The sequence below is a fragment of the Nelumbo nucifera genome, chromosome 3, assembly GCF_055504915.1.
Source record: "Nelumbo nucifera cultivar China Antique chromosome 3, China Antique-T2T, whole genome shotgun sequence".
NCBI classification, from domain to species: domain Eukaryota; kingdom Viridiplantae; phylum Streptophyta; class Magnoliopsida; order Proteales; family Nelumbonaceae; genus Nelumbo; species Nelumbo nucifera.
The window spans coordinates 61,565,045-61,589,504 of NC_142651.1; the positions used below are offsets into that span (position 1 = coordinate 61,565,045).

At 41.8% G+C, this 24,460-nt stretch overlaps 1 protein-coding gene across 5 annotated transcripts in view; it reads left to right on the forward strand.

The window, feature by feature from the left end:
* Window positions 1–24,460, forward strand: part of LOC104609409 (uncharacterized) — a 45,733-nt gene that overhangs the window by 13,297 nt on the left and 7,976 nt on the right. For all 5 annotated transcript variants that reach the window (XM_010275712.3, XM_010275711.3, XM_088900914.1 and 2 more), the window contains 2 exons: window positions 5,517–5,615; window positions 5,696–5,824. In XM_010275712.3, coding sequence (XP_010274014.1) covers window positions 5,517–5,615; window positions 5,696–5,824 — 228 coding nt within the window. The remainder of the gene's footprint in view (window positions 1–5,516; window positions 5,616–5,695; window positions 5,825–24,460) is intronic.

Consider the following 24,460-nt stretch of genomic DNA (forward strand, 5'->3'; position numbering starts at 1 on the left):
TACGAGTAAGAGAAGATGTCTTCCATATCCAGGGAAGTGTCTTCTAGAGATGTTAGGGCTTGTGGGAGATCTCCTAATTTGGAGAATTCAAATCTGCACAGCCTACAGATCACAAGTGTGTTGTTGGATGAGTACAACTTCAGAGAATGGTCTGTCTCAGCCATGCTTTTCATCACATCCCGGGAACTCACTGGTTACTTGGACGGGCAGAAGAAGGAACCCGAAGTGGGGAGTGCTGAATATGCAACTTGGCGCAAGGAGAATGCCACAGTTATGTCCTGGCTACTTGCCTCAATGACTCCAAGAGTAGCTAGGACTGTTCAACATTTCTCCACGGCTGCCAAGATATGGGAAAAAGTTTCTAAAACCTATGGGCAGAAAAAGAATAATGCCAGAATTTACAGACTGAATCAAGACATTGCTGCCTTGAGGCAAGGAGATATGAGTGTTGCAACATATTTTGCTACACTAGAAGGATTATGGGAAGAGTTAGATCACCACCTTATTATTGACTGGGAGAATGCCAGAGACAAGGAAAAGCATGACAAACATGTTGAAGAGGGTAGAGCATTTAAGTTTCTAGCTGGCCTAGATCCTATATATGAGAGCATAAGGTCCCAAATTCTGGGAAGGGATGAAATGCCAGACTTGCATCATGTTTACTACCTTGTGAGGAATGAAGAGGTGAGAAGAAAAGAGATGCAGGTTGATACTCAAACTAAACTAGCTGAACAGTCTGTGGAACATTCGGCCCTAATCTCTACAAATCAAAGGGGAAACAGGCACTCTGACAGGAGACATCTGAAGTGCACCCACTGTGGAGGGGAAAGGCATGTGAAAGAGACCTGTTGGGTTCTCCATCCGCATCTGAAGCCAGCTGCATTGAGGAAAGATAAGAAGCATCAGAAGGGTCAATCTGCAAGTGTGAATCTGGCTACGGGTCAAAGTGATGATGGTTCAAAACACTCATCCACAGTTACTTCCTCTTCCATGGAACAAACCACTAATTCCCCTGGAACCAGGCCCTTGGGTTTTACTGCCGATGAGGTAGAGGTACTTAGCCGGGCCCTAGCCCGTCTAAGGACCAATTCTCTTCCATCCTCCTCCCTTGCCAGATCAGGTATTGTCTCTGCCTTTAGTGCATCTAGTACTATTGATCCTGCCTCTTGGATTATTGATTCTGGTGCAACTGACCACATGACACACATGTGTTTTCTATTTTCTTCCTATCATTTAATGTCTGGCCAAGATAAAATGAGGGTTGCTGATGGTTCTCTCTCTACCATCTCTGGGAAAGGAGTGGTTGACCTAAGCAAGGACCTCTCACTCAAATCTGTCTTGCATGTTCCCAATCTTTCTTCAAATCTCTTATCTGTTTCAAAGCTTACCAAAAATTTGAATTGTAGCATAACCTTTTTTCCTACTCATTGTGTCTTTCAGGACAGATTGACGAAGAGAACGATTGGGAGCGGTCATGAGTGTGGAGGTCTCTACTACCTTGATACAGACATCAGTTCGGCCTTACAAACATCTGCTACTAGTAGTCAGTCCAATGTGGAGTCAATAGCTAGGTTACATCTGTGGCATGCTAGGCTAGGTCATTTACCGTTTTCATCATTGGAAGTGTTGTTTCCAGAATTATTCAAAGGTGTTTCAAGTCAAGAGTTAGTTTGTGAAGTCTGTCAACTATCAAAGCAATGTAGAACTGTTTATCCAACTTCGAGTAATGACATTCAAGCTCCTTTTGACTTAGTCCACTCTGATGTTTGGGGCCCCTCTCCCATTATTTCTGTTGATGGCTTTCGATACTTTATTAGTTTTATTGATCACTTTTCTCGATGCACATGGATCTACTTATTAAAAGCACGAGAAGAAGTACCGCGGGTAACCATGACATTTTGCAAAATGATTGAAACACAATTTGGCATGAAGATCAAACAATTCAGGTCAGATAATGCTGCAGAATACTTTGAAAGGTCCTTGAATCTATTTATGGAGGATGCTGGAATGATTCATCAGTCATCTTGTGCTAGTACCCCCCAACAGAATGGGGTTGCTGAACGCAAGAATAGGCACCTATTGGAGACTGCTCGAGCCTTACTATTTCAGCACAAAGTTCCAAAAAACTATTGGTCTCAAGCAATCCTTACTACATCATATCTGATAAATCGAATGCCATCCAAGGTATTGGGGATGAAAACTCCTTTCTCTGTTCTTTGCCCTCATCTTCCTGACTTTTCTCTTTCACCGAGAGTCTTTGGTTGTGTATGCTTTATACATGTCAAGGATCCGAAGAAGACCAAATTGGATCCTAGGGCTACAAAGGGAATCTTTTTGGGGTACTCCCCTACTCAGAAGGGATACAAGTGTTATGATCCAATTACCAAGAAAAAATATGTCACAAAGGATGTGGTATTCTTTGAGTCTCAATCCTATTTTCATTCTTCCCGGAATCCTCTTCAGGGGGAGACTAGTGGGATGGAAGAGGATTCTTCTGTTCCCCCATTCTTTGTGCCTCTCTCTACCTCAGGCCTTCCATCTTCTCCTCCTAATCCACCTAGTTGTGGTATCCCAGGTGAATCTAGTGAGGCTCCCATTGTACCAACTACTACTAGTGATGTTGCAAATATTACTGAAGACTCCAACAGGCTGCAAAGAGATATCAGAATCACCTACAACAGAAGGAAGAAGGGCCCTCTAACTCATGACAACAACCACTTGGACTCGGATCAACCTGTCTCAGAAACTCAAGGTAATCCTATCAGTTCCTCTGACTTGGATCTTCCTATTGCCCTTCGTAAGTCTACTCGTTCTTGTACTATCAGACACCTCATTGCTGATTTTGTGTCTTACTCACATTTGTCTCCTCGTTATCGTTCTTTTGTGTCTGCTCTCTCTTCTGTGCATGTTCCTACCAGGTATTCTGAGGCAGTATCTGACCCAAAATGGAAAGAGGCTATGGACGAAGAAATGAAGGCCTTAATGAAAGCAGGGACTTGGGAATTAGTGGATCTACCAGAAGGGAAAGGCACTGTTGGATGCAAGTGGGTGTTCACTGTGAAGCATAGGGAGGACGGGTCCATTGAAAGGTACAAGGCTAGACTGGTAGCAAAAGGGTTTACTCAAAAAGAAGGGATTGACTACAAAGAAACCTTTGCTCTGGTGGCAAAACTCAACACAATCCGAGTTCTATTATCATTAGCTGCAAATTTCTCATGGGAGCTACATCAATTGGACGTGAAGAATGCTTTCTTGAATGGCGACCTACATGAAGAGGTGTTCATGGATCCTCCACCAGGTTATGGGTTTGGGAAGAAGGTATGTAGACTGAAAAAAGCCCTATACGGCCTTAAGCAGTCCCCTCGAGCTTGGTTTGAGAAGCTATGTGGGCCATGAAGAAAGGGGGTTACACTCAGAGTGGGGCAGATCATACCCTATTCATAAGGAAGAGAAATGGCAAACTTACAACACTTATTGTCTATGTGGATATGGTAATTACAGGGGATGATCAGGAAGAGATTAAAAGACTAAAGGAGGTCTTGGCTGCTGAATTTGAGATCAAAGACCTGGGCCAACTGAGATACTTTCTTGGGATTGAAGTTGCAAGATCCAAAGAGGGCATCTATATATGTCAGCGGAAATACATTCTTGATCTTCTTCAAGAGACAGACATGATGGGGTGTAGGCCAGCAGATACTCCAATAGAACAAAATCATGGTCTACAGGAGTCAGTAGGAGAGGACTACCTTGATAAGGAAAGATGCCAAAAGCTAGTGGGGAAGTTGATTTACCTGTCCCTCACTCGCCCTGACATTGCTTATGCTGTACATGTTGTCAGTCAGTTCATGCACACTCCTAAAATCCCTCACATGAAAGCTGTGGAAAGGATCCTCAGATATTTGAAGTCTTGCCCGGGGAAAGGGATTCTGTTCAGGAAAAATAGTAAAATTGAAGTTGAAGGATATACTGATGCAGATTGGGCTGGCTCTGTTGGGGACAGGAAGTCTACTTCTGGGTACTGCACCTTTGTTGGAGGAAATTTAGTTACATGGAGGAGTAAAAAACAGAATGTGGTTGCTAGATCTAGTGCAGAGGCCGAATATCGAGCTATGGCTCATGGTGTTGCTGAACTTTTATGGCTTAAGATCCTGCTTGGTGAACTTGGAATTAAGATTGAGTGTCCTCTCAGGTTGTACTGTGACAACAAGGCTGCCATCAACATCGCAAATAACCCAGTGCAACATGATAGAACGAAACATATTGAGATAGACCGTCACTTTGTCAGAGAAAGAATTGTCTCAGGAGAACTCTGCATCCCTTATACTCCCTCCGAGATGCAGATTGTAGATGTTCTGACTAAAGGGCTAGCTACAATGAAATTCGTGGACTTACTTGGCAAGCTAAACATGATTGACATCCATGCTTAGCTTGAGGGGGAGTGTTGGTTCGGCTGTCTTAATTTGTATGTTTATCTTTGTTGGGCCTTAGTTACTGGGCCTAATCTTATTTAGTGTTTATTTTGACTAGGTGTCCCATCACTAATCAGGGGCATTCTGGTCTATTTATGTAACATTATGTAATGTTCTTATATATAATAGATTAGGGCTGGCTGAGAACACTTCTGCCGCCCATCTCATATCTTCTTCTTCTTCTTCTCCTCTCATTCGACAGCTCTATTTCAGCAAACACTCCTCATCCAAAGTCTGCCCATCCTCCACCAATCTTCTAATGGTATTTACTCTCCTCCTTGTGTTTGCTATCTGGTGAGAAAAGCTTGTGTTTCTATGCCTTCAACCTTTTAATTTCTCCATTTGCCTCCACTTTGTCTCTTCTTGGAAAACAACTTTAAAAATAATTTCTTGGCTTCCCATCTTCTAAATCTATTTCCATCCAGGATTGGGCACATCTCCTCCCTCCTATTCATTTCTGGTGACCTTTAAAGCTTCAGTCTTTGAGTTCTTTGCTGGCCGAAGTGTCTCAACTCTCCATGTCTTTTTTTCCTTTCAGCATATGAAACTTCTTGGCTAATTTGTGAGAACTCATGCCTTTCATCTCAAAAGATCCCCACATCCTTTTAAAAGGTTCTCAAATCCAAAAAGGAGCAGTTCCATGTTCTGGAACCGAACACCCTCCCAAAGAGAAGAGCAGTTCCATATTCTAGAAATTACTCATTTATTGTTGGGTAGGATCTTTAATTGTTCTTTTTTAAGGAATGGTACATACTCTGTATGGGGTCTATCAACCAGATAGTTTTAACACCAAACTGCACGCATGTCTCATAGTCTATAAAACTAATTGAAACTCCATGTTGGACATCAAAATAGATATGGTATTTCTGTCAGATACTTTATTTTTAAATGTAGACAAATGCTTGTAGTGTAGCAATGGGTAGTATGTTATGCCCTGATGGGCAAGATAATTATACTTCTGCAATTACTAGTGTGTGTACTCATTATCAAAGGTTTTTATATATAATTATATAAATAATGACATCCCCAACTGTAATATTGTTTTAGGACACAGAGATCATTGAGCAGATTGACCGGGATGTGAGACGTACTCATCCAGACATGCACTTCTTCTCTGGGGACTCATCCTTTGCAAATTCTAATCAGGTGAACTGTTTTTGCCATGACACCTGGCTTAGACATTATCACTTTGACCAAGTTAAATATAAATTTTTCTTATATTTCAGGAGGCTTTGAGAAATATATTAATTTTATTTGCAAAGTTGAATCCGGGTATAAGATATGTGCAAGGGATGAATGAAGTTTTGGCACCTCTTTTCTATGTATTCAAGAATGATTCTGATGAAAAAAATGCAGTAAGTTAATTTGGTCCTTTGAAGCCCCTTTTCCTTCATTTCTTTTATTGCCAACTTGAATGTGCATTATGTAGCAAACTTGTAGTTGATTTCCTAGAGATATGGCCAATGTCCAAGAAATGATGTTCAATGCGTTCTTTAATCCAATTTCCTAACAAGCATAGCATAAGAATATTTTCTTGTGACCTATAAAAGAAAGAATATTTTCATGTGATTTTCCCTTGTTGTTTTGTATATCAGTCAAGAAGACTTATTATCTACAAAAAGTTTTTTCTCTTGATCAAAGCCTTAATGATGCATGCGAGGAAAACAAAGAATTATTGGAAGAAGAAATCAACATTCTTCATATTCTTGAACCAATAGCAATTTCATAATCTTTAGTGATTCAAATTTTTAGTATTTTAATATTTTTAATTTGCTAGTGTCTTAGGAATAGAGTTAAGTGTCGGTTTCCTAGAAATTTATTTATTTTTTGATCAACAAGAAAATTTATAGTGTATTATTATGTGAAAGAAAAATTACAGTAGAGTGGTTATCCAACCACCCATTGACACAGTGGACAATGATTCAAAGCCCTGGATGGAGAGAATTACAATGATGTCCAAAGCATCTGCTGTCTAAAGACCCATTGTTTTGCTAATGTGTCAGACAAACCATTTACAGTTCTCCTTACCCAAACAAAAGTAGCATTCAAATCTTTTGAGAGGCTATCTACTTCCCTTAGGGAATGCCTGAAAATCCAAGGCACATGGTGTCCCAAAGTAATCCAGGATACAACCAATTTTGAATCCTCTTCAACTTTATTTGTAATAACCTTTTGGCTTACCATTCGTAATGATTCTTCTAATTACTATTTATAGTGAAATTTGTGATTTTTAGTAATATATTGTGTCTTTACAATAAGTTAGTTTTAGTAGGGTTAGTAATGACAGTCTTCCTAGTCGTACCAGAATTAAGGGGTGTCTAGAATGAATCAGTCAACCCCACCCCAAAAGGTCTATATTAAAGAGAATATGTTATGTGTAATTACAAAAGTGTCCTTACTGGGCTGAAAGAAAACAAAACAATAAAAATGATATATTTAGTGTACAACAAGGGCTATAGGATGAATCAAATCTCTTTACACTCCTCAAACTGATGTAGAGTTATATGGAGGCGGAAATCAAGAGAAACTTGGCTAAAAGAGGGATATAAGAATACTGCCTTCTTTCATGCTCAAACAAGGGGTAGGAGGAGAAATAGTTTCATCTGTAGATTAGAGGAGGAAAATAGAATCATTGATGATCCAAAAGAAGTGATTGAGGAAATTTGGAATTTTTATATCAATTTGTACAAGGCTACCCCTAGTAGATAGGTTTTCCTGGGTGATGTAGATCTGGGAAAGATTAGGGAGGGTTTAAGGGACTGATTGGAAAGGGAGTTTGATGGGAGGGAAGTACAGGAAGCAGTAAATATTATGAAGGATGACAAGGCTCCAAGTCCAGATGCTTTCAATATCTCTTTCTACAAGTGCTGTTGGCATGTGCTAAAAGAGGATGTATTGAGGATGGTGAATGAATTTTAGTAGGAAAAGATCATTGAATCTAACAGTTTGACTCCTAAGACTATTATGAGTCCAACTCTAACTGTTTGACTCCTAGGATTATTATGAGTTTAGAGTCTATAAATATGTATGGACGTTTTACACAAAGGCAATGAAATATATTGAGTTTTCTTCAGCTTATGCTAGCTATGGTGAGTGATTCCCATGCCCTAGAGTGATTCTAGGCACTCTGTGAGTGATCCCAGGTATTTTCTCTCTTATTTCTCTCCCTATTTTCTCTCTTATTCCTTCAAGAAGCCATTACAGCCATCAACAGCCATAAAACTCTTATCAATAAGAACATTCAACATTCTCTAAGGACTAGAACTGAGCTGGTCCTACATCAGTTTGGTATCAGAGCCAAGGTTATAGGTTGTTATCATCATGGCTACATGTAGTGGCAAGCAGTACAGGGGTCGACTGATTGATACACAAAGATTCATTGATTTCTACCCTTTGGAAGAAAGTTGAAACCCTTGAAGCACAAGTAAAAGAACTTCAAGAAGATAAAGAAGAAGAAATCCAGCAAGAAGCACCTCTAATCAATGAAAGGGATGGAGGACGAAATAATGGAGTTATCCATGAAGATGATAATGGTGAAGATGAAGGATTTGTTAATCCTAGAGGACAACAAAGAGCTGCAAACTGCACAAGGGTACCACTTGCACAAGCTAATCGAACCGAAATACCCATCAAGGGATTGATCAAGAAGCATCACTCACAAATCTATTTGATGAGATGATGGAACAAGCTGAAAATGGTGGTTATGCAGATGATATAACCAAGAAGGTAAAGGTGGATGTTTTTGATTCCAATGAAGATTTAGACCCTCAATCTTTTTTAGATTGGCTGGCTGTACTAGAGGAATATTTGGATTGGTATGACATGACTAATGATCGGAGGATCAGATTTGCACGTATGGATCTTGGTGGTCATGCTAAAGTATGGTGGAGAAGCATGGAGCGACGATTAGAGAATAGAGGTGGTGCTCCTATTCTTACATGGTCAGGAATGAAGAAACATTTGAGAGACAAGTACCTCCCTATGGACTTCCAAGATGAGTATATGAGGAATTGACTAACCTCAAGCAAGGTACGCTATCTGTAGTTGAATACATGCGTTAATTTGATGAATTACCTATTAGATGTGATACTACTGAAAGTGAGAGGCAAAAGTTGGCTCGATTCAAGAATGGGCTACGGGTTGAAATCAAGAAAGAGATGGTAACTGTTCGAGTCTTTGACTTAGAAGATGCCTACCAAGTTGCTGTCAAAATTGAGAAGAGTTTAAAGCAAACAAATACAAGGCAATTTGCATCACAAACCGGGGAGGATGCAGCTCGTAAGAAAGCTAATGGGGGAAAGACTTCTAGGCCAGCATATTCTAATGCCAGCTCTAATAAGCCTAGTGGGTCTAGACCTTATCAAGGGGCTGACTATAAGAGTGAATCAGTTGCTAGTGGTGTTACTCAGAAAAAACAGCCTGATACTAGTTGTTTTAGATGTGGAGGAAAGGGCCATATATGGCTTACCAATGTCCTACCAAAAGCCTTAATATCATTTATGAAGATGGCATTGAAGTGATAGGTGACCCAGGTGATGACTTAGTTGAAGAAGAGGATTATTCTTCACTGAATATGATGCTTTAGATGAAGACAACAAATATGTTAGTGTAGTTCGGTGTATTCTTACATCCCCAAAGGAAGAAATCAAGGAAATTGGCTTCGTACACAATATTTAAAACTATAGTAAAGGGTGGAGACAAGTATTGTAAGCTCATCGTAGATGGTGGCAGTAGTATGAATGTGATTTCTGAAGTCACTGTGGATCAGCTAAAGTTGACACCACAACCATACAAGATTGCTTGGGTTGATAAGACAACAATTCCGGTAACTAAACAAGCCCTTGTGACTATTTCTTATGGTAGTTATTCTGAATTCTATTTGGTGTGACATTGTTCCTATGAATGTTACACACATATTGCTTGGAAGGCCTTGGTTGTATGATAGGGATATCTACCATTGTGGAAGGGAGAACACCTACCACTTCCTATTTAATGGGAAGCGAGTTATTATGAAGTCAATGCCACCAGAAGTTATTAAAAGGCATGCCAGACCACCTCAAAAGGAGACTACAACTAGACTTGTTCACGGGCCGGGCTTCGGGCCTGACTTACACTATGTCAGGCTCAGGCTTCAGGCCAGGCCCCATCCAAATTTTGGCAAAAGCTAAGCCCGAGCCTGGCCCATGAACAGGTCTAACTACAGCCCAAGGGCCCATTGCTGAATCTAAGAGAAAAACATTGCATTTGCTCTCCAAAAAAGAGTTTGAAATAGAAAGCAAGGATACAGGAGTTGTATATGTTGTAATATCCAAGGAGGTAAAACAACCAAATGTTGTTCCACCTATTGAAATGCCTAAAGAAGTGGTCCAAGTATTGGATGGGTTTTCAGATTTGGCACCAGAAAAGCTACCTAATGAGTTACCGCCCATGAGAGACATTCAACATGCTATTGATTTGCAGCCAGGGTCACAATTGCCCAACTTACCAGCTTATTGTATGAATCCTATAGAGCAAGCTGAACTTAAGACCTAAAGAAATGTTTTATTGGAGAAAGCCTTAGTCCATATGCTGTTCTAGCTCTTCTCACTCCAAAGAAAGATGGTTCTTGGTGTATGTGCATTGATAGTAGAGCAATCAACAAGATTATTATCAAGTATAGGTTCCCAATTCCTAGGCTTGATGACATGCTTGACATGATGACTGGAGCGACCATTTTTTCTAAGGTCGATCTAAGGAGTGGCTATCATCAAATACAGATTAGGCCTGGTGTGGTGATAAGTGGAAGACATCATTTAAGACAAAATCTGGCTTATATGAGTGGTTAGTTATGCCATTTGGACTAACCAATGCCCCTAATACTTTTATGAGGATGATGACTCAAGTACTTTGATCCTTCATTGGTTGTTCCCTGGTTGTTTATTTTGATGATATTCTTATATATAGCCATAGTCCAGATTCTCTAGAAGAGCATATTGATTATCTAGGTGAAGTGATGAGAGTTTTACGCCAAGAGAAACTCTACATCAACTTAAAGAAATGCTCTTTCATGTCACCTAAAGTTTAATTTTTGGGGTTTGTTGTTTCTGCTGAAGGCACAAGTGTTGATCCCGAGAAAGTAAAGTCTATCTTAGGTGGCCCCTACCTACTAATCTTCAAGAGGTTAGAAGCTTCCACGGCCTTGCAACTTTTATAGAAGATTTATTAAGGGGTTTAGCACTATCATGGCTCCAATAACAGATGGAACTAAAACAGGTGAATTTAATTGGACCAAGGCAGTGAAAGAATGGTAGGATCCATCTAATGGACGCCATAAAGGTTGCGGAATGGGTGGGGCGAATTTCAAAAATTTCCTACCTTCTCCCAACTGGGAATCATATTCCCTGAATTTAGAATACAATATTCAAGGATCTACTTGAACCCTAATCAAACCAGATCTGTACCAAAAGATAAATGGGAGGATTATACCTGATCCGGAGAAGCAGTATCTCCCAAAGTTGGTGTTCACGCCCAAAGAATGCTCCAAGATCTGTCCCTGCTGAAGATGACACAGCTGTGGATGGAACAGAACCAGCAGGGTGCGTCCTACACACTGGATCCTTCACAAGAATCCCCTGGATGTACTAAACACTGAATTCTTTCAGTCTTTCTTGCAAGACTGATGTCAAGAACTGGTTTCTTGACTTTCTTTTCTGCAAAGATCAAATCTTGCAACAATGCAGATGGCGGCGGCAGGAGGAGATTTCCAGAAACGAAAAGGCTGAACTGTTTTCTTTTCTGGAGAGAATGAGATCTAATCTCAATTCGCAGGAACCTTTTTTTTTTGCTTACCAGAACCTCTTGGATCGAAATCTTATTTCTCTCTCTTGGTTCATTCAAAATCTCCTCTCTTTTCTTCTTGATTAAGAAATCTCCTAATTAGGAGTTATCCCAATCCAAATCAGTATTTGGATAGGGGATAATCTTAATCCCTTTCCCAGATAGAGTTAGCTTACTCCTGATCTTATCAGGAGGTTACCAGATTCAAATCTGATTTGAATTTGGTCTCTAAGAGTGGATAAGGCTAAGAGCCCAATCCTTTTTGCTAACTTCAATCTCAAATTCGCCCCATTGATGGGTGATCATATCAGCCCACTTCGAAATGGGCTTTTGGCCCATTAAGCATTCAGTGTTTAATTAGTTTCCAATCTGCTGCCCAGTTGGGCTTCTTTGTATGGCGTGGGACCCAAGCATTGATCTACACACCAGCCACATGGGTTCGGCCCAGCCTTTAATACAAGGCCTAGCCAAATTCACTGAAAATCTCAATGAACCCCTTGAGTCCATCGTATGAACCCTATGGGCCCAACACTTACATTAAGTGGTCCCTGGGCCAAGCCATCTTATAAAAACCCAGGGACTGTGGGCAGGTGCAAGATTAGCCCATCAGGTATTATCCTAAATGGTCTTACACTTAACCTCTCAGCCCTTAATGATCAAGCACTGCCCGACAAGAGAGGACCTCTCCCTCGGCTGCAAGGAACAGTGCCGCACTCTCCTCTCACATGGATCCCGGGAATTAAAACCATTTGCAAACATTTTGAAACCGTACATATATATGTAAATATATTAATTTTGCAAAACAAAATTCCAACGATTGAAATCAACTGCCGGCAGTTTGGTTTCCATCAGAGAGAGTGCATTCCCGATCATTACCCTTTGTCCGACAAAGTGGCTGATTCTGTCACTATGACCACCCACTCAGATGAATTCTCAAACTGCCCCAACATACCCAGGTTTTGATCCCCACTAAGGATCTCACTGATTGGCATATCAAAGGCAGCCTGATCCAGCACCTAGTGAAGTGTCATAATCGAGTCTAGGGGTCAGGTGTAACTTTCCAGTTTTGCCCATCTGTCTCCAAGGTCCAGGGCTAGACTGGAAATCTGGTCCGGTTCAAGGATTCAAGTAATCCCATGCTGTATGTGCCTCGGGTCTTACCCTGATGGCTGAGACAGGCCATCCCAACACTTGGTGGCACACCAGTATCAGCCTTGGCAGGATAAATCTCCCCAGACTTATCCAACGGCTGTGAACTTTTAAAACTAACATGAGTCTCTATAAATGTCCAGTTTTAGGGTTTTACACAGAATTAAACCAAACAACATGAATCAAACATGCACTTTATTTATTTCCACTAAATAACAAAAGTACATCAAAATGATTGAAGCTAAGGGCATACAAAACTGTCTAACAGGCAGCAACAAAGGCATTTGAGACTATCAAGAAGAAAATGACAGAGGCACCTATTTTACAACTTCTAGACTTCTCTAAAGTCTTTGAAGTGGCACGTGATGCATCAAGTGTAGGAGTTGGAGGGGTTCTCATGCAAGAAGGCCATCCCATTGCATTTCATAGTGAGAAACTAAATGAAGCCAAGTAGAAATATTCAACTTACGACAAGGAGTTATATGCAGTAGTGCAAGTTCTACGGTATTGGCGATAGTACTTAATATCCAAGGAGTTTGTGCTCTATTCAGATCATGAAGCTTTAAAGTACTTGAATTCCCAAAAGAAACTAAACTATAGGCATGGGAAGTGGGTTTCATTCCTACAAGAATACACCTTTGTTCTTAAGCACCAAGCTGGAAATGAGAATAAAGTGGTAGATGCGCTAAGTCAGATGTCTTACATATTTCATTCCATGAATGTCCAAGTCATTGGTTTCGATCAACTAAAGCAAGACTATATTGGTTGTAAGGATTTCGGTATCATCTATATTGACTTACAAGCTGAGAAGCAAGATGAGTATCCTTCCTTTTCACTGCATAGTGGTTATCTATTTTATGCTGCCTATGTCTACCAAATACCTCTTTATGGGACTTTGTTATTTGGGAGTTACATGTTGGAGGTGTAGCAGGTCATTTTGGTAGAGATAAGACCACTGCTATGGTGGAAGATGGGTTTTATTGGCCTAGTTTGAAGAATGATGTTGCTCGTATAATAAAGCAATGTAGGACATGCCAACTTGCCAAAGGATGAAAGAAGAACATTGGGCTATATACACCCCTACCTATTCCTCATGAACCATGGCAAGATCTATCCATGGATTTTGTCCTTGGATTGCCCAAGACTGATAGGGGTCACGATACAATCTATGTTGTGGTGGATCGTTTCTCCAAGATGGCTCATTTCTTACCTTGCAACAAAACACATGATGCTTCACATATTGCTACTATATTTTTCAAAGTGGTTCGACTTCATGGAGTACCTTCTACTATTGTATCAGATCGGGACACCAAGTTTATGAGTTATTTTTTGAAGACACTTTGGAAACTACTCAATACTCAGCTGAAATTCTCTACATTGTTTCACCCCCAAATAGATGGTCAGACTGAAGTAGTAAATAGAAGCTTGGGATATCTTTTACGATGTCTAGTTGGTGATCATACTTCTAGATGGAATCTAGTGCTTCCAATAGCTGAGTTTGCTTATAGCAGCTCAGTAAATAGATCCACAGGAAGAAGTCCATTTGAAGTGGTGACTGATATTCAGCCTAAGCGACCAATTGACTTAGTTACCTTACCACCAGATACACGTACTAGCTGTTAGTGTAGGGGTATTTTTGTCTTTATACTTATGTTGAGGTTTTTGATCTGTAATGTTATATTAGAACTAGTGTCCCTCACTTAAATAAGGGCATATGTGTCTTTTCCATTATATTAATAATATAAAAACATGTCTGGCTGAATGGGAGAGTAACTTTTCCCTAATTCGAACCAGACTTTTCTTCTCTCCTTTTCTCCTCCTTTCTCTCTCTCTCTTTCTTCCTCTTTCTTCTTGGCTGTTATCAGACTAACAGAACTCAAAGGCAGGCCGAATTATAACATGGTATCAGAGCACAACTAAGCAACTCGGATCTGCCCAGATTTCTGTTCTCTGTGCACTCAATCTAGGGTTTTCCCTTGATTTCTCTGCCATCGATTGGAGATAAGGGAAAGGGCTGAAAAGGAGTGGTCGCCCTCTTCCCTTGGAGGTTTCTATGCCTCCAGTTGTGTCTTGTGTGGTTGGTTGCTGTGGTTTCTAAGAAGCCCTCCCCTAATCGATGAAGAGAAGAGGGCTGATTCGTGTGGTGCAGTGGGTGTCTTGTGTGGACTGATTTTCTTCTCGTGTGGTTTGTCTTTCAAGTGATGAGGTAAGAGATTTCTATGCATATTTTTTGTTATGAATCAAATAGGAAGTATGTTTCAGAGCGTATGATGGGATTTCAGACTGTAGTGTGCTAGGGTTTATGCTGTTTTTTTGTGTGATTCGAAGGAGGAGTGGTGCTCATATAGTGGTGAGATTTCAGGTAGTCGTAGGGTAGGGTTTGTGGTGTAAAGAGTGCAACCTTCAGCAATAACAGTGTGATCAAGCAGTGTGCAGTCTGCCGAATTCAGTGATAACAGAATTCAGCAATGGGAGACAACAGTGATAGCAAGTCTAATGTGATGATACCTACTGACTACCTGAATGTTCAAATGACCTCCACTAAACTGAATGGAGAGAATTATGTACCTTGGGCTAAATTTGTAGAAGTTTTTTTGAAGGCAAAGAAGAAGGTGAAACACATAAGGGAGGAGAAACCCTCCACTAATTCTAATGAATATGAAGACTGGGAACAAGAGGATGCATAGATTATCACGTGGTTATAGAATAGTATGGAACCCAAGATTAGTGTAAATTTCATGTTTCTTGACACTGCCAAAGATGTGTGGGACCATGCAAAGAAGTTGTATTCTGGTCAAGACAATACAACCAGAGTATATCAGTTGTATCAGGAATACTTTAATTTGCAACAGGGCAATCAGAGTCTTGAGGAGTACTATGCTAGTATGAGAAACATCCGTAATGAGTTGAATGTTTATCACCCCCTCACTTCTGCAACAGCAACAACAGAGAGAACAGCTTGACGTGACTCATTTTTTGGTGGGGCTTAAATCTGAGTATGAACCAGTACAGGCTCAAATACTAGGAGGGTCAGTTCTCCCTTCTTTAGAAGAGGTGTTTGCTCGACTTCGGAGGACTTCTATTGGATCTATTGAGAACTCTAATGTCTCAGATAGATCAGCCTTTGCAGTGTCAAGGGGCCGTGGTGTTAAAGGTGGAGCTCGAGGAACTCAGTCTGGCCGTGGTGATAGTAGTGGTCCGGTATATGGCCGGAGTGGTGGTGGTGGACCTACATATAACCGTGGTGGTGGTCGTACTGGAGGTAGAGATTCAGGGGGAGCCCGTGGTAGAGGACGTGGCTCAGGTCCGAGGAGGTGTACTCATTGTGGTATGGATGGACATACCATTAATTATTGTTATGATTTGCATGGTCCACCCTCAACCTGGGCCAATCATGCCATGACTAGTGACACCAGTTCCAGTTTTAGACAGGAGAATCGTTCAGCTGATCAGATGCCTCCTACATCCACAGATGGTCCCGGGAAGGAGATGGTGAGTGTTCCCCGTGATGAGTATGAGAGGTTTGTCCAATCTACATCTCAGCAGAACACGACTACTTTCGCACACTCAGGTATGGATTGTTTGGCATCCACACCCAATCCCCGGATTATTGACTTTGGAGCCTCCGATCACATGACTGGAACTCCAGGTGTGTTTTCTTCCCTCTATCATTGCTCAACATCACAATCTGTTACCCTTGCTAATGGTTCTACATCCTCCATTTGTGGTGTTGGTAATGTTGACCTGGACCCTGTATCCCTATCCTCAGTTTTGTATGTCACTAAATTTCCGTTTAACCTTATGTCTGTTAGTAAGCTGACCAAGTCACTTAATTGTTCCATTACCTTTTACTCTTTTATGTGTGTTTTTCAGGATCTCAAGACGGGGATGAAGATTGGTGGAGGGCATGAAGCTGGTGGATTGTATTATCTTGACGGTGGTGGAAGAACATCAATAGCTCTCCAGTCATCTCTCTTTCGTCTCCAGTGGCACTGTCGATTTGGTCATCCTTCGCTAAAAGTTTTGAAATCTTAGGTTCCTTCGTTGAGTCAACTTTCTGTTTTAGATCATGAGTCGTGTCAGTTTGGGAAACACCATCGTGTTCCCTTTAGTTCTAGGGTTGATAACTATGTGTCGAGTCCTTTTTCTTTGATTCACTCAGATGTTTGGGGTCCTTATAAAGTGATGTCAAACAATGGATATAGATATTTTGTCATTTTTGTTGATTATTTTTCAAGGATGACGTGGCTCTATTTAATGAAAGAAAGAAGTGAATCGTTTACCATCTTCCAGAAATTTTATGCTGAGATTCGCAATCAATTTGGTGTTCACATTAAAATTTTTCGTTCTGATAATGGCCGTGAATATTTATCTTCATCATTTCAAGAATGCTTGGACCAACATGGCATTATACAACAGACCTCATGTACCTACACCCCACAACAAAATGGGGTGGCTGAGAGAAAGAAATCGTCATCTCTTGGAAACAACACGATCCCTCATGCATCACATGAATGTTCCCAAACCCTTTTGGAGTGATGCGGTGCTTCTTGCTTCTTGATTAATCGGATGCCCACGTCTATCCTTGATGGTTATTCCTCATTTACTACCTTGTTTCCCACCTTGTCTCCGTTTCCTCTTTCTCCTCGGGTATTTGGGTGTGTCTGCTTCATCCATAATCTGGGCCCCGGGAACAAGTTAGATGCACGATCCCTTAAGTGCATCTTCCTTGGCTATTCTCGGACCCAGAAAGGGTATAAGTGTTACCATCCTAGTTCTCGACGTTCCTTTGTGTGTGTTGATGTTACCTTCTTTGAGTTTACTCCGTTTTTCTTGAGGTTCGGTGATGCTTCTTCCTCCTCATCACCTCCCCCTCTTCCACTTCTAGTTGCCGATTCTGTTCCCCTTGTTCCAGCCGTGACCAAGTCCTTGCCTCCAGTGCCACCACCTGTTGAACGCCCACCTATCCGTCAAGTGTATACACATCGCCCACATGTACCGGCTGCTACTCCTCCAACTCCATCACCATCGACAGATCCGGCAGTTGTCTCCACACCAACCTCGAACCCAGTATTTGATCTTGATCTTCCCATTGCCTTGCGGAAAGGTAAACACACGTGCACCCTTCATCTTATTTCTAATCATGTTTTGCTCACTCACCTTTCCCCCTCCCATCGCTAGTTTATCTCTTTGTCATCCTCAGTTGTTGTCCCAAAGGATGTTCAGGAAGCCCTTGCCTCTCTAGGGTGGTGTCGTGCAATGGAAGAAGAGCTCTCAGCTCTACTTCATAATCATACTTGGGACCTCACCGCTCTTCCTCCTGGGAAGCAGGCTGTCGGTTGTAAGTGGGTTTATACTGTTAAGTATTTGCCTGATGGTAGTGTTGAGAGCCTGAAAGCACGATTGGTTGCAAAAGGGTACTCCCAAACCTATGGTATTGACTACACAGAGACCTTCTCCCCAGTTGCTAAGATAGGGTCGGTTCGTGTTGTGATCTCTCTTGCAGCTATGTATGATTGGCCCCTATATCAGCTTGATATCAAGAATGCCTTTTTGCATGGTGATTTGCTCGAGGAGGTCTACATGGAGCAACCACCAGGGTTTGTTGCTCAGGGGGAGGATGGTAAGGTATGCAGACTAAAGAAGGCTATATATGGGCTTAAACAGTCTCCTCGAGCATGGTTTGGTAGGTTCAGTGAGGTGGTAAAGAAGTTTGGTATGAAACAGTGCCAAGTTGATCATTCCGTTTTCAGTCATGACTCTTCGACAGGAAAAATACTATTGGTGGTGTATGTAGATGATATTGTTATTACCGGGAATGATAAAATGGACATTGACAGGTTGAAGACTTTTCTACAAGAACATTTTCAAACAAAGGACCTTGGTAAATTGAAATATTTCTTGGGGATAGAAGTAGCAAGATCTAAGTATGGTATTAATTTGTGTCAGAGGAAATATGTGCTTGATTTGCTGGAAGAAACAAGTTTGTTAGGTGCTGAACCAACTGTAACACCTATGGAAACAAATATTAGGCTGAACAGTGATATGGGTGAAGTGTTTGAAGACCCTGGCAGATACCAATGACTTGTAGGTAAATTGAACTACCTAACCATTACTCGGCCAGATATTTCATTTGCGGTTAGTGTGGTAAGTCAGTTCATGCAGAAACCTCTGGTTCCTCATTGGAATGTGGTTCTAAGAATTGTGAGGTATTTAAAAGGGGCCCCTGGTCGTGGTTTGATATACAAAAGTGGTGGAAAACTTGAAATAGAAGGGTATATTGATGCTGACTGGGCTAGTTCTATGTCTGATAGGCAGTATACCACAGGTTATTGCACTTTTCTAGGGGGTAATCTGGTGACATGGAAAAGTAAGAAGCAGACAGTCGTGGCAAGAAGCAGTGCAGAGGCAGAATATAGAGCTATGGCACATACTGCTTGTAATAACCGCAGAAGGCAGTTAGTCAGTTTTACAAGAGGAGGCCACTAACCAGCCACTTGTAATAACCGCCATCCACTTGTAACAACTGCCACCCAATTGGACTGTCAAGACTGTTGGAACAGACCAACAGAAGGCAGTTAGTCAGTTACAAGAAGAGGCCACATCAGCAGCCACTTGTCACAACTGCCATCCACTTGTAACAGCTGTAACAGTCAAGATTGTAACACTATAAGTAGTAGAGCCAAAAAGGAATAAGGGAGGACTCTTTCAGCATTAAACTCTCTCTCTCCCTCCCTCTCTCTCCTTTCAAGAATTCAAGAGGTTGGCCCCTCGAAGAGCCTTGAGTTAGGCAGGTTCCTAACAATTTGGTATTAGAGCTAGCATGACCAACACAAGAAACACATTAGTAGACACCCGAGTGGATCGGATGGAAGTCGAGATCCATCGAATGTCTTCAGATCTCAAAGAAATGATGGAAAGTTTCACTGCTCTCCTCCTTCGACTGGAGCAGGGGGTAACGAACATTGATAGAGGAAGCCAAGATGAGTGCAACAATGAAAACAGCCGTAGAACAGGGGCGGCAACAAGAATAGCCAAAATCGACTTCCCCATCTTCTCAGGTGGCGACCCAACTCCCTGGATTCTCAGAGCAGAAAGGTATTTCGATTACCATGAAACACCGGGGCAAGATAGGGTAGCTCTGGCTTCTACGCATCTTGAAGGGGAAGCCATCCTCTGGTTTCAATGGTACCAAAGGGGGCACCCTCGTCAAACCTGGGCAGACTTCACGGACGCCATGACTGTCCGTTTTGGATCATCTGGGTTCGAATATCTTGATGAAAATTTGGCAAAGCTACGGCAGGTGGGATTAGTAAAAGAATACCAGGTGGAGTTTGAAAGGGTAGCCGTGAGAGTCCAAGGGTGGATGGAAGCTTCGTCGGCGGCCTAAAAGAAGAACTGCGACTGGAAGTGAAAGCGATGCAGCCCACTTCGATCATCAATGCGGCAGCACTAGCAAGATTGTATGAGGACAAGTTCAGTCAAGCAAGAAAGGTGCAACAACCATGGGGTCTAGAAGCAAGAAGGGAGCAAGAAAAGACAACAACACCAGATAAGGAGGAAGGAGTACTGGGCCCAGGCCCACTGGTTCCTTTCAAACGGCTAACTTGGGCAGAGATGCAAGCCCGCAGAGACAAAGGTCTCTGTTACAACTGCGAAGAGAAATTTGGGCCGAGCCATCGCTGCAAGAAACAACAAGCGTTTCTCCTCCAAACAGATGCCGAAGAGGAAGACGACATCCCTGGGTGTGGAGAATCTAACCCGGGATGGGAAATACAGTCCAATGGCACGCCTGAAATATCCTTACAAGCCCTTACGGGACTTGTGTCCCCTCAAACAATGAGAGTTGCAGGGCTGATTCTAGGATGCCAAGTGTCAATCCTTATAGACAGTGGCAGCTCCCTCAACTTCATAACTCAAGTCTTGATGGATAAAATGGGACTTCCGGTGCAACCAACAACGACCTTTACGGTTCATGTGGCCAACGGTAACAACCTCTCTTGCAATAGCATTTGCAGGGGCCTACCACTAAAGATTCAGGGTCATCAGTTTGTGGTGGACCTATATCCTCTCCATCTCAGTGGAGCAGACGTGGTGCTAGGCATTCAATGGTTAAGGCAGCTAGGACCCGTGGTCTGTGACTGGGCCCGTCTCACCATGGACTTCACATCAGGAAACTCTACAGTCCATCTACAAGGGCATACATGCAAGGGCCCAAGGTCCATCAGTCTTGCAACACTGACATGTGGATTCTTTTAAGACATGGGAATTAGTCTTATCTTCAATGTTGAGGACTTGATTCCTTACCATGGACATGTGGATTCTTTTAAGACTCATATACCTAAATTTTTTTTGATCAGTAGACTCATATACCTAAATTGCCAACTATTACACCTCCAAATGACATTCCAGAGGATGTGTTAGATGAGGAAATAATATCTATTACTATAGGAGGATATCAGAAATTCCTTGTCGAGGGGAAAGGCAAGCCTATGTCTGAGAGTTCTTGGATCACTGCTGAAGACTTTCATCGTCTCAACCCAGATCTTTATGAAAGGTACCATGCTTTTAACTCGCTAGGGCGCTGGGGTGTTCTTTCAAGCCAAGGAGAGATAATAGGAACCGATCAGCACCCTTGAAGATTTATTCTAGAAAGAAGAAGGCCTTACAATAGGTCCTGATATGGCATAGTGATGGTACTTGGGATTTGGACTGAATATTTTTGTCATTTTTTGCAATTTTCTGTGGGGTCCAATGATAGGGTTTAATTTGTTTAGTTATAGTTTGTTTATGTTTAAAATTTCAGAGTCATTGCATAAGTAGGATTAATGTTATTGAGTCTTCTTTGAATTGAAATAGGATATGACAGCTTAGTTTGAGTCCTACTAGGATTATTGAGTCTTAACAATTTGACTCCTAAGACTATTATGAGTCTAACAGTTTGACTCCTAGGATTGTTATGAGTTTAGAGTCTATAAATATGTATGGACGTTTTACACAAAGGCAATAAAATATATTGAGTTTTCTTTAGCTTATGCTAGCTATGGTGAGTGATTCCCATGCCCCTAGAGTGATTCTAGGCACCTTGTGAATGATTCCAGGTATTTTCTCTCTTATTTCTTCAAGAAGCCATTACAGCCATCAACAGCCATGAAACTCTCATCAATAAAACCACTCGACATTCTCTAAGGACTAGAATTGAGCTGGTCCTACATCAGGTGCTCTCTAGAAGATTAAGATTTATCTTGCATGATGTTGTGGCTCCAACCTGAATGGCTTTTGTGGAAGGTAGGAAAATTCTTCATGGGGTGATGCTTGCAAGTGAATGTGTTGGCTCAAGACTAAAAGTGGACAAGGTTTAGTTTTCAAGCGTGACATTGAGAAGGCTTATGATAATGTGGATTGGAGTTTTTTGGAAGATATCTCGACAAGGGTGGGTTTTGAGGAAAGGTGGAGAAGTTGGATGTTTGTGTGAAAACCTTATTTAGTCCTAGGTTACAGTAGAGAAGAAGGAGAAGAAGAAGAAGAAGAGGAGGAGGAGAAGAAAAGAAGGGTTCGGCCAGTAGAGGAAAATCAGTCCTCTCTCTAGTCGACCCACTTGTATTTATCTCCAATAACATAGTTACAAGAAAGACCATATTGTCCCTCATAAGTGATGGTCCTCAAGCTGGAGAGTATATGTCATATAGTCCTAGCTTGTCACAAATATAATCTACTCTGCCCTGAGACAATCCCTTTGTAAAGAGATTTGCCCACTGATTTCCTGAGCTCACATGAGATGTGGTTATCACTCCACATCACTTTCTCTCTCACAAAGTGACAATCGACCTCAATATGCTTGGTTCTCTCATGGAAGATTGGGTTGGAAGAGATGTGAACAACATCTTGGTTATCACAATATAGTCTCATGGGTTTGTCAACCGAGAACCCCATCTCTTGTAGCAAGTTCTTCAACCATACTAGTTCACATGTGGTATGAGCCATAGCTCTGTACTCAGCTTCTGCACTACTCCTTGCCCCCACTGTTTATTTCTTGCTCTTCCAAGTTACAAGATTGCCACCAAGGAAGGTACAATACCCTATAGTTGATCTCCTGTCTAATATAGGACCAGCCCAATCAACATCTATATACCCTACTATTTCAAGAGTCCCTCCACTTTGGTATAGCAAACCACGACCTGGAGCACCCTTTAGGTACCTAACAATCCTTAGAATTGCTTCCCAATGAGGAACCCGAGGATGTTGCATAAACTGGCTCACCATACTCATAGCAAATGATATATCTGGTCGGGTAATAGTCAGATAATTCAACTTTCCCACCAACCTCCTGTATCTTCCAGGATCATCAAACTCTTCACCTGCATCAACACTCAACTTGACATTAAGTTCCATAGGAGTCTCTGTTGGTTTAGCACCTAACAGTCCTGTTTCTTCAAGTAGGTCAAGAGTTTCTGTTGGTTTAGCACCTAACAGTCTTGTTTCTTCAAGTAGGTCAAGAACATATTTTCTTTGACATAAGTTAATTCCATGCCTTGACCTTGCAACTTCTATTCCTAGGAAGTACTTCAGCTTACCCAAATCTTTCGTATTGAAGTGGTCCTGTAGGAATTTCTTCAACCTGTCAATTCCATTACTGTCATTCCCAGTTATGACAATATCATCCACATACACCACTAGCAAGATTTTCCCATCTTTCGAGTCATGGCTGAACACAGAATGGTCTACCTGACACTGTTTCATCCCAAAGTCTTTCACTACTTCACTGAACCTGCCAAACCATGCACGTGGAGATTGTTTTAGTCCATAAATTGCCTTTTTGAGTCTACAAACCTTACCATCCTCCCCTTGAGCAACAAACCCTGGCGGTTGCTCCATATACACTTCCTCAATGAGATCACCATGTAGGAAGGCATTTTTGATGTCAAGTTGCACAAGAGGCCAATCATACATAGTAGCTAATGAAATCAACACCCGAACTGAACCAATTTTAGCCACAGGAGAAAGTGTCTCCATATAGTCCACACCATACAACTGAGAATAGCCCTTGGCCACTAACCTGGCCTTTAATCGCTCCACACTGCCATCTAGAAGATACTTCACTGTGTAGACTCACTTACACCCAATAGCATGCTTACCAGGAGGAAGAGCAGTGAGTTCCCATGTGTGATTGTGTTGTAGAGCAGAGAGTTCCTCTTCCATGGCTTGCCGCTACCCTGGGGAGGTAAGGGCTTCCTGGACAGTCTTGGGAATGGAAACAGATGATAGCAATGATATAAAATTGCGATGAGAAGCAGAAAGGTGAGCAGCTGAAACATAGTGTGAAATAGGATGAAAAGTACAAGTGCGTTTACCTTTTCGTAGGGCAATAGGAAGATCAAGGTCCAAGGGAGAAGAAGCAATGACAGGATCTGTTGACGAGGGCTGAATTGGAGGAGGGGCTGGTGCTCTTCTATGAGTATACACTTGTCTGATTGGTGGCCTCTCAGTAGCAATTGGCACGGGAGGTGAATCTGCAACTAGAATGGGAACCACGGGAAGGGGATTCGCAACAGGGACGGGAAGAGGAACTACGGGGGAAGGAGAAGAAACCACAGTATCCGAGAAAAAAGGAACCGATTCAAAGAAAGTGACATCGGAGCACACAAATGACTTATGGAAGTTAGGGTTATAACACTTATACCCTTTCTAAGTCCTTGAATAGTCAAGGAAGATACACTTAGTAGCTCGTGCATCTAACTTGTCTAAACCAAGCCCCAAGTTTTGAACAAAACAAACACATTCAAAGACTCTTGGGGTGAGAGGAAACGAAGACAAGGTGGGAAACAACACCGAGAAGGGGGATTGACTTCCAAGGATGGACATGGGCATCCGATTGATGAGAAAACAGAATGTGAGGACATCACTCCAAAAATGCTTTGGGACATTCATATTAAGCATAAAAGACCGAGCAGTTTCAAGGAGATGTCGATTTTTCCGTTCAGCTACACCATTCTGTTGTGGGGTGTAGGCACAAGAAGTTTGATGAA